The sequence below is a fragment of the Gorilla gorilla genome, chromosome 20 (assembly GCF_029281585.2).
Source record: "Gorilla gorilla gorilla isolate KB3781 chromosome 20, NHGRI_mGorGor1-v2.1_pri, whole genome shotgun sequence".
NCBI lineage: Eukaryota > Metazoa > Chordata > Mammalia > Primates > Hominidae > Gorilla > Gorilla gorilla.
The window spans coordinates 50,628,196-50,639,099 of NC_073244.2; the positions used below are offsets into that span (position 1 = coordinate 50,628,196).

The 10,904-nt window shown below is 53.3% G+C and overlaps 1 protein-coding gene across 1 annotated transcript; it reads right to left on the reverse strand.

The window, feature by feature from the left end:
- Window positions 1-253: 253 nt before the first annotated feature.
- RINL (Ras and Rab interactor like) lies at window positions 254-10,744 on the reverse strand. Its single transcript, XM_055369314.2, has 12 exons — window positions 10,577-10,744; window positions 9,039-9,127; window positions 8,677-8,836; window positions 6,216-6,318; window positions 4,138-4,210; window positions 3,987-4,051; window positions 3,418-3,567; window positions 2,910-3,332; window positions 2,283-2,600; window positions 1,890-2,021; window positions 1,564-1,727; window positions 254-1,483 (listed from the first exon to the last, which is right to left on the reverse strand). Exons 2-12 carry the CDS (start codon window positions 9,086-9,088, stop codon window positions 1,421-1,423), a joined length of 1,701 nt encoding a protein of 566 aa, XP_055225289.1. The 5' UTR covers window positions 9,089-9,127; window positions 10,577-10,744; the 3' UTR covers window positions 254-1,420.
- Between the last annotated feature and the right edge of the window lie 160 nt (window positions 10,745-10,904).

The following is a 10,904-nucleotide window of genomic DNA, read 5'->3' on the forward strand; positions in this document are numbered from 1 at the left end:
ATAGATACAGATAGATACCTCATGTAGCTAGTGCATACTTGAAATGTGACTAGTCCAAACTGTGATGTGATTAAGTGTAAAATGCACAGTAAATTTCAAAGCTTTAGCATACACACACACAAACATACAAAGTTTTAAATATGTCAGTAACTTTTTAATATGGATACATGTTGAAGTGATAATATTTGGGATACATTGTGTTAAATCAAATATATTATTATTAACGTTAACTTCACTTGTTTCTTTTTATTTATTTATTTATTTATTTATTTTTTTTTGAGATGGTGTTTCACTCTTGTTGCCCAGGCTGGAGTGCAATTGCGCAATCTCGGCTCACCGCAATCTCCACCTCCCGGGTTCAAGCCATTCTCCTGCCTTAGCCTCCAGAGCAGCTGGGATTACAGGCATGCGCCACCATGCCTGGCTAAGTTTGTATTTTTAGTAGAGACAGGTTTCTCCGTGTTTGTCAGGCTGGTCTTGAACTCCCGACCTCAGGTGATCTACCCGCCTTGGCCTCCCAAAGTGCTGGGATTACAGGCATGAGCGACCGCACCTGGCCTCGCTTGTTTCTTTTTAGTTTTTTAAATTGTAGTTACTATGAACAATGAAATACATAAATATATGGTTTGTTAGCATGTGATACATTCTTTGGGAAAAACGATCACAACTGGGCACGGTGGCTCACGCCTATAATCTCAGCACTTTAGGAGGCCGACGTGGGAGGACTGCTTGAGGTTAGGAGTTTGAGACCAGCCTGGGCAACAAAGAGAGACCTCATCTTTATAAAAAATTTTAAAAATTAGACAGGCATGGTGGTAGGTGCCTGTAGTCTCAGCTACTTGGTAGGCAGCGGCAGGGGGCTTGTTTGAGCCAGGAGGTTAAGGCTGCAGTGAGCCGAGATCATGCCACTACACTCCAGCCTGGGCAACAGACAGAGACCTTCTTTCAAAACAAAACAAAACCCCCTGTTCCTCAAGCAAGATGCCAGACGTACCTGGGTCATGACGTCCAGACTCCTGACCTATGTGGTTTAGGAGCAGCAAGGAGGAGGGAGGGGTCCCAGGAAAAGGGAACAGCCTACCTCTGGGCCTCTGCACTGGCTCATCCTGCTTCCTGGAATGCTCTTCCTAATACCCACTCTGCTCCTCCCTTCCCCTCCCCTCCTTCAGGCCTTTCTGCAGATGTCACCTCAGTGAGGCTTTCTCTGATACCCCTGTCTAAAACTGCAAAGCCTCCTGAGTAGCTGGTACCACAGGAGTACGCCACCACGCCCGGCTAATTTTTGTTTATTTTTTTTTGGTAGATGGGGGTCCCACTGTTTTGCCCAGGCTGGTCTCAAACTCCTGGGCTCAAGCAATCCTCCCACCTTGGCCTCCCAAAATGTTGGGATTACAGGCATGAACGGAGGGGTGTGAAACCCCTAGTTGTCACTGGTCCCTGTCACAGTCTCTTCTGCCCATGGCTCCTTAAAGGGCAGGTTGGCCTGTGGGGAGAGATGGGAGCTGGGTCAGAAGGGCACCAGGTCTCACCCTCCCTTCTACTTGCAGCCAGATGGGCAGTCACCTGGGCTCTGGGATGATCCTTTCTGTGCAGCGTCCGCCTGCGGTGCCACTGGTGCAGGGAGGCGCGGGCCTCGGAGCTGAGCCCCCGGGGAGCGCGGTCTGTTTCGGGCTGGTAGTGGGCAATGTGGTGCAGCGCCCCAAACCACGTGGTCAGGTAGTACCCAGCTGGGGACAGAAAGGGAAGTCAGCTCCGCCCTCTCGGCTTCCCTGGTCGCCCCAAATCCCCCTGCAGTTTGCCTGCCGTCCCTCCTGCTGCGGGGGGAGGCTGTTTGGGATCCCGGAGGTACTGGATCGCTGGGTTCCAGCATTCCGGAGTTGGGGGCTCACCCTCTCCCCGCAGCTCATCTGGATCTAAGAGCTCCATAAGAAACTCTACGTCCAGCTGCGTCTCCCCAATGTCTGGGCTCCAGATGAGTTCCTCGGTCAGCGCCGGCAGGAAGGCGTCGGCCCCCAGGGGATCTGGGAAAACCCGAGGAAAGGTCTTGAGATGGATGGGGGCGCGTAGACACCTTCCATCCGATCCCCAGGACCACGAGGGCTGGCTGCCCCTCCACCTTGTCGGGCATGACAGCGCCTCCTACCAGAATCTCCAGGACCGCATAGACTCCTCCCACCAGTGCTACCCTCTCCCTCGACGTGCGCCTGCATACTCGCCTCCCGCCTGGCTCCCTCAACTCTCAAGGCTCTCCCCACCACGCTAGACGTTGACCCCTCCCTTACCTTGGTTCTCGCCTCGAGCCAGGCCCGCATAGACATCTCTGCACACCTCCAAGAGGAGCGCCACCTTGCGGCGCGGGGCGCAGGCAGCGTGGAGGTGCGCAAGGCGCTCGTGGATGCGGCTCCGCAAGGCGGGGGCGGGGCTCTGCCCTTCCGGTCCCGGCCCCTGTGCCCCCGGAGGCCCCGCCCCCGCCCGCAGGGCTGTTTGTCGCCGCCGCAGCCGCCGCAGCTCCGGTGCTCGGAGTGTGCGGAGTCGTGTCCACAGGGCCGGCTTCAGGGGCGCCAGCACCGCCTGGCACACCGCCGTCTCCAGCGCGGGGCCTGCGGGGTGTGGGGGACGGGTGAGCACAGGACCGCCAAGTTGTCCCACGCCCACCCACGCGCTCCAACAACCCACCCTGGCCCACAGCCACCCCTGCCTAGCTCTGGTCCCCCGTGAGTGTAGACATGGTTGTGAACATGTGTGGAAGAGTGAGCCTGGGTGTGAACTTGCGCGCATACATGGGCGATAGAACGCGTGGGATGTGTAGGAAGGGCGTGTGGGTGCAGAAGGAAACGTGTGCGCACCGATGGAGAGGACGAAGTTGCACACTTGAACCCGTGGGGGCTCCCTTCCAGTCCTCCCATTACCTGGATCCTCGTCCTTCTTGGGGAGCCCAGGACCCCTGCTTCCAAAGACAGCCCTGATGTAGGAGTCCTTTGCCAGGTGATCCTGGAGGTCAGTAAGGAGGTGCCGCACATCCTGAAGCAGCTCCGTGGCCGGGTCCCCAGACCCGTGGGGACCCCCAGAATCTGAGGCGATGCGCACCCGAAGGCTTCGGTACTGCCTGGCCACGTAGCTGCTCCGGGCCCTGACCAGAGACTGGACGTGAATGGTGAGCACGTCCTCAGGGCCTTCCTCTTCAGGGTCGTCCTCCCTTCCTTCCTCCTTTCCTTCAAGGTCTTCCTCCTCCTCTTCCAGGAGGCTGGAGAGAGCCGGCCCAGGAAGGTGCACTTCCGGGCTGAGCGGGCCTTTCACCCAGGAGACCCCGTGAGGCGCAGGGTTCCTGGGGGCTGGAAGTGAGGAGGGCGTTCGGTCCCCTAGAACAGGGGCAGCAGCTCCCTCCCCCTCAGAGGCCCAGGGACCCGCCCAGCTAACCTGTATCATGTCTCTGAGCAGCCTCTGGCTCTGTTTCTTGAGGGGTCTGCTCCCTCCCCCAGCCTCTGTGGGTCTCCAGGTAGAGCTGGTTCACAATGGAAAGCACCTTCCCTGGGGTGTCCTGTTGGACCCTGCCGATCTGCACAGGATCTGGAGCCAGCAGAAGTGAGAAGGTGTCCTAGGTATCCAAGGGACCAACCCTGGTCCCATCAAGGCGCCAGGAGACTTACTTCCCAGCTTCATTGCTGGAGGTGCTGAGGCTTAGCTCCTGGCCCCTCCTCAGTCAGACCCAGGAGTCCGGGCCCCTAGTCCCCTTCTCACTTAGGCCCAAGCGTCCGGGACCCCCAGTTCCTTCCTCCTCCAATCCCCTCCTCTGTTAGGACCTAGGAATACAGGCCCCCATCCCCTCCTCCCTCTGGGACTACAAAGTCCAGGCCCCCAGCTCTCTCTAGTCTCCAGTTCTATATTCCCCTCAAACCCAGTAGTCTGGGCCCCAAAGCCCCTTTCATTCCCTTGGAGCAAGGAAATTGGCAGGTTGGCTGTGCCCTCTTTAGAGAACCGTGCCTCACCTGTGTGTTCATCTCTGGGCCCTAGAGTGGGAGGGGGCAAGAGCAGGGTTCTGGGCAGAACATCCCTGAGAATAAAGAGGTGGGAGCCACAGTGTCAGTGGGGTGTCTTAGGGAAGGGTCCCCCTTAGTGCCTCAGATGGGTGACCTGTACCTGCTGGCTGATAGAAAGGCCAGGAGATGGGGCAGGTCTGGCATGCAGAGGTTGGAGGATTCCAGGGACACACCTGTGGTGGGGGGAGGAAGAAGGAGAAAGTAAACTTGAGTGGTGGCAGTTTTCTGTCCCCTGGGATGCTCTTGCTCCTCCATTCCTTCAGAATCCCCCCAGGGACCTTCAGAACAGGGAAGTTCCCACTCCTTGGAGTCTCCATCTTTACTCTTGTGTACCACTTATGCCACCAACAAGGATTCATTCATTAGACAAACATTTACTGAGCCCTTAGTCCTTTCCAGGCACTGGAGATACAGTTATCAAAAGGCAGACAAGTTCACTGCCTTCCTGTAGCTTACCTTTTAGCGGGGGGCGGAGGGGGAAAAGGCAGAATATAAATGAATAAACAGTCAGGGTACGGTGGCTCACGCCTGTAATTCCAGCACTTTGGGAAGCCGAGGTGGGCGAATCACCTGAAGTCAGGAGTTTGAGACCAGCCTGGCCAACATGGCGAAAACTCGTCTCTATTAAAAATACAAAAATTAGCTGGGCATGGTGGTGGGCGCCTGTAATCCCAGACACTTGGGAGCCTGAGGCAGGAGAATCACTTGAACTCGGGAAGTGGAGGTTGAAGTGAGCTGAGATTGAGACATTGCACTCCAGCCTGGGCGACAAAAGTGAGACTATCTCAATAAATAAATAAATAAACAAAAATTTTAAAAATGAGTAAACAAAGTGGATATTGTATTGAGTGCTATGAAGAAAATGGAGTGATTAAAAGTGACCAAGAGGCCAGGCATGGTGACTTATGCCTGTAATCCCATCACTTTGGGAGGCTGAGGTGGGTGGATCACTTGAGGTCAGGAGTTCAAGCCAGCCTGGCCAACATGGCAAAACCCATCTCTATTAAAAATACAAAAAATTGGGAGGTGGGGGCTAGGGGAGGGATAGCATTAGAAGAAATACCTAATGTAGATCATGGGTTGATGGGTGCAGCAAACCACCATGGCACCTGTATACCTATGTAACAAACCTGCACGTTCTGGACATGTATCCCAAAACTTAAAGTATGATAAAAAATAAATAAAAATAAAAATAAACCAAAAAATTAGTCATATGTGGTGGTGTGCACCTGTAATCCCAGCTACTTGGGAGGCTGAGGCATGAGAATTGCTTGAACCTGGGAGGTAGAGGTGGCAGTGAGCTGAGATTGGGCCACTGCACTCCGCCTGAGCGACAGAGTGAGACTCTGTCTAAAAAAAAAAGAAAAAAGAAAAAGAAAGTGACCAAGGTGCCATCTTTTAACTATGATGGTCAAGAAAGGTTACATTTCTGCAGAGGCCTGGAGGATGGAGACTAAACCAGCCCCTCCAGGAAAAGCATTCATACAGGACGAACCCAAGCAGAGGTCCTGAAGCTGGAACACACTTAGCATGCTAAAGACACACAGAGGGGAACAGTGTGTCTGGGGCAGAGTGAATGAGGGGCAATAGATAGAGACACAGGAAGGAACTACATCACACAGCACCTTATAGATCATGACAAGGAGTTTACATTTTGTATCTAAGGACGTTGCATGTTCTTTGCAGGATTTGGGGCAGGGGTGTATAACATCTGATTGATACTGAAAAATATCTTGGGCTCAGAATGGATTGCGGGAAGGAAAGGGAGACAGGATTGGAAATACTCATCAGATATTTTGGAAACAAAGCTGACAGGTGTTTTTGTTTTGTTTTGTTTTGGCAGGGTTTCCCTCTGTTGCCAAGGCTGGAGGGCAGTGGTGTGATCTTGGCTCACTGAAACCTCTGCCTCCTGGGTTCAAGCTATTCTCGTGCCTCGGCCTGCCAAGTAGCTGGGATTACAGTCGCGCGTCACCAAGCCCAGCTAATTTTTGTATTTTTTGTAGAGACGGGGTTTTGCCATGTTGGCCAGGCTGGTCTCGAAATCCTGGCCTCAAGCGATCCACCCGCTTCGACCTACCAAAGTGCTGGGATTACAGGCGTGAGCCACCTCGCCGGTCCAGCTGATAGTTCTTAGTGATCAATTGACTGTGGGCTGGAACCTCAGGGGAGGTGCCTTACCTCTGGGAATCTTCTGGATCTGGTAGGTGTTGACTTCTCCTGGTAAAGGTCCTGACCTCAACACCAGGACCTGGCTGGGGTCACGTCCTGTGACCAAGAAACTCTGGGGGATAGAGACAAAGGCCAGCGTGACAAAGGTGTGTGCAGATGTCTGTTGCTTTTGCCTGACTAGCATCCATTTCCCTTATTTTGGGTTCCACACCCCAAATTTCCTTTAGGGAAACCCTCTCCCTACTTTCAGTCCATGTGTGTTGGGCTGACTTCCCCCAAGCCCTGGGCGGGGGGCGGTGGGCCCATGACCTGATCTAGCCAACAGGGTGAGGGTGCTCTCGGCCCACTGTTTGGTTCAGGGAACAGGCATGTGACTCAAGCTCAGCCAATGGACATCTTCCACAGGATTTTTTTTTTGAGACGGAGTCTCGCCCTGTCGCCCAGGCTGGAGTGCAGTGACACAATCTCTGCCCACTGCAACCTCCGCCTCCCGGGGTTAAGCGATTCTCCTGCCTCAGCCTCCCAAGTAGCTGGGATTATGGGCGACTGCCACCACGCCCAGCTAAGTTTTTGTATTTTTAGCAGAGACAGAGTTTCACCACGTTGGCCAGGCTAGTCTTGAACTCCTGACCTCAAGTGATCCGCTCTTCTCGGCCTCTCATAGTGCTGGGATAATAGGCGTGAGCCACTGCGTGCTGGAGCTCTTTTGGAAAGACTTCATTTGTTACACTGGTGTTGCTAAACTGGTGGGATACAGCTCTGAGCTGGGAAGGATGATACCCTCCTGAGGAGGAAGCTGTGGTAGCCCCTGTTTGCTGTCCTCTCCAAATCTACTCCACATTCCTTGCAGAATTCCTTGTTCACGGCATTAATATACCCAGCCATGAGTATGATTGATATATGTATCATGATTGATATACGTGGTGGTTCTTAGCTCTGGCTGTATACGTCCCAAGAGAGCTGTTAAAAATATTTCTACAGCCGGGCACGGTGGCTCATGCCTGTAATCCCAGCACTTTGGGAGGCCGAGGCGGGTGGATCACCTGAGGGCAGGAGTTCGAGACCACCCTGGCCAACATGGTGAATCCCAGTCTCTACTAAAAATACAAAAATTAGCCGGGTGTAATGGCGGGCGCCTGTAATCCCAGCTACTCGGGAGGCTGAGGCAGGAGAATCGCTTGAACCCGGGAGGCAGAGGTTGCAGTGAGCCAATATCGTGCCACTGCACTCCAGCTTGGGTGACAGAGGGAGACTCCATCTCAAAAAATAATAATAAAAATATTAAATAAAAAAATTAAAAATATTGCTACCTGGGCCCCATCCTTTTTTTTTTTTCTTTTTTCTTTTTTTAAATAGAGACTGGGCCTTGCTCTGTTGCCCAGGCTGGTCTTGAACTCCTAGGCTTAAGCGATTCTCCTACCTCAGCCTCCCAAAATGCTGGGATTACAGGCGTGAGTCGCCACACCCGGCCAGCCATCTATATTTTCTGAATCAGTTGTGAAAACCTTTATTTTGGCTGGAGACAGTGGTTCACACCTGTAATCCCAGCACTTTGGGAGGCCGAGGTGGGTGGATCACCTGACGTCAGGAGTTTGAGACCAGCCTGGCCAACATGGTGAAATCCCATCTCTACTAAAAATACAAAAAATTAGCCGGGCGTTGTGGCAGATGCCTATGATCCCAGCTACTCAGGAGGCTGAGGCAGGAGAATCACTTGAACCTGGGAGGCGGAAGTTGCAGTGTGCTGAGATCATGCCATTGCACTCCAGCCTGGGCAACAAGAGTGAAACTCTCAAAATTAAAAAAAAAAAAAAGAAAAGAAAACCTTTATTTTTCCTGTAAAATAAACAGATGCAAGTGGTGCCTCTGTTCTTCCTGCCTGGAATGCACACAGGTGCTTGGGCCTGGGGCAGCCCCCAGGAAGCTGTGAGAGAAGTCCAGGAGAATTATAGCTATGCTGGCCTCAATGTCACTGCGCTGCTGATCTAAAGCCAGCAGCTGCCTTTTTGGTTATGTTAGGAAGATAAATGCCTATTTGTTTAAGCCGCTGTAGGACAGGTGTTTGTTATATTCAGTCCCAAATATCCAAAATTCCCCGCAGTTGAAAGCAAAGCCAAGAAATGGGATGAAGAGGAATTTATAAGCGTTCTGAAGTTCAGGATCCAGACCTTCTTGAAATGACATTTTTTTTTTTTTTTTTTTTTTTTTTAGACAGGGTCTTGCTCCATCACCCAGGCTCGAGTGAAGTGGCATGATCTCAGCTCGCTGCCGCCTTGACCTCCTGAGCTCAAATGACCCTCCCACCTCAGCCTCCTGAGTAGCTAGGACTGCAGGCATGAGCCATTGCACCCGGCAATAAATAGCCTTTTTAGTTTGCCCAATTTGTGTCGTGTTTGTCGCTAGTAACCAGCAGAGTCCTAATCTAGGGTGTCATGGGGGTCAGGATGGGCCCCCAGCTGTGAGTACTCACCCCTAGTGGCCACAGCCCCACAAGGGCCTCTGCATCCTGGGTATCCAGCTCTGGCACATGCCACACTCCCCATGTCCTCTGCAGGCGAGTAAGTGGCTCTAGGGTGCTGAGGACCCCTAGAGGGGTCCTGTCTGCTTTGTTCACCTGTGGTGGGACCAGCCTGGGATGGACAGTGTCCAGGGAGTCAGGGGTCAGAGGTGGGCAGTGGGACATTGAGGTGAGGTCAAAGGTACAGGCAGGGGCAGGCCCAGGGCAGAGGCTCAGAGATGTGATTCAGGATTCTGTAGTGAGGGAGGTATTGGATGGAAAGGGTTTCTGGATGCAGGGGAAGGAGGGCATAGCCTCAGCCCTAGTAGCCTCACCTCACCCCCTCTGTGGGGACTTCAGGTGCCTTGTCCTCTGGCTGGGCCATCCTCAGGTTGCAGGAAGCCAGTGAGTCATGACCTGGCCTCTGGCAGGGAGAAAGGTAAGACTCAAGGCTGCTCTAGCCCTCGGGTCATGTTCAAGATATTTACAATCAATATGGCAGAGACCCTGACCAATCAGAATGGACCCCAGAGGCCGCTTGCCGTGGCAGGGGTTAATTCTTTATTTTATTTTTGAGACGGAGTCTCACTGTATTGCCCAGACTGCAGTGCAGTGGCACGATCTCAGCTCACTGCAACCTCCGCCTCCTGGGTTCAAGCAATTCTCCTGCCTCAGCCTCCCGAGTAGTTGGGATTACAGGCGTGCACCACCACACCTGGGTAATTTTTGTATTTTTTAGTAGAGACAAGGTTTTGACGTGTTACCCAGGCTGGTCTCAAACTCCTGACCTCAAGTGATCCCCCCGCCTCGGCCTCCCAAAGTGCTGAGATTACAGGCATGAGCCACCACACCCGGCAGGCAGGGGTTAAATCTTTAGTACCAGCTGGTGGGGAATCTGGGGATCCCAGGAGAGAGGCCAGTGTGTCTTGCGGTGTGGGGAGAGGACTCAAAACAATAGCTCTTTACTGAAGTGGTAGGAAATATTTTAAGATTTTTAACAGCCATGGGGGCTGTGTGAATGTGGGCCAGCCCTTGGCAAAACCCAGTCAGCGCCTGGAAAAGTTCTTGGCCCAGAGTAGGCAGTCCATATATCTGGAAAGGTAATAACATCCCCTCTTCCTCCCTTCCCACACCATGGAGGGGCCACTGAATCTCTTCCCCCAGCATTTTATTATGAAAAATTTCAGACATAGAGAAAAGCTGAAAGAATTGTACAGGAAACATCCATATGCCCACTACCAAGATTCTACCATGAACATTTTACTATCTTGCTTTATCACACATCTGTTCCTCTCTCTCTCCATCCACCCATCAGGCCCCAGCTCCTAACCAGGTACAGAGTCCTACGTAGGTTATCACTTAGGGTGGCACTTATCCCAGCAGCAGTCCCAGGAGCAGGAGACCTGGATCGGGGGAGGATCCATCCTCCCTCCCTCCCTCCCTCCCTCCCTTCCTTCCTTCCATCCATCCAGTATTTACTGAATACAGGCTGGAATTAGGTGCCTCTGCCCTGGAGAGAGGGTGATGAACAGGACAGGCTCCTCCCCTCAGGGCCTTCCATTCTTGTTTGGGGCAGGTGTAGCATATGGATAATAGGCAGCTAAACAAATACATTAGGCCATTGACCAGAAGGCCAGGGTGTTATTAGGAAGGAGGGAGGTGGGGAGGGAGGCGCAGGTGCCCTGCCCAGGCAAGAGCAGGAAGGGAGGGAGGGGAGGGTAGGGGAGAGGGAAGCAGATGCCTGCTTGTGTACCGTGGCAGGGGAGGAGGCTGCGGGCAGTGCATGGCAGGGGTGGGTCAGGGCAGCTGCCTCATACCAAAGGGAGGCAGCAGGGGCTGAAGATGCCAGATGCTCGGTCCCTGGGGGCCCTACCTGTTCTCGGAGGAGAGGCCTGCAGTAGCAGGAAGTGGAGAGAGGAAGCTGAGCAGGCAGGGGGAAGAGGCGGGGCTGGGGTATCTGAAGTCAACTTTCCTCCCTCTTTCTGGGGCCTCAGGCCTTCAGTGACGGGGCTTAGAGGAAGGGACACTGGCAAGCTGGAAGTCCAGGGGTCAGAGCCACGAGGGCCCCCGTGAGGACCCTCTTGTTACCCCTCACTCTGGATCCCGGAGACTTTCCGGTTCCTTAGTGGCCCAAGATCTAACCCCCTCCCTTCAGAGATTTCCCTGGGTGCCCACAGAAAGAAACAGGAGGCCAGACCGGA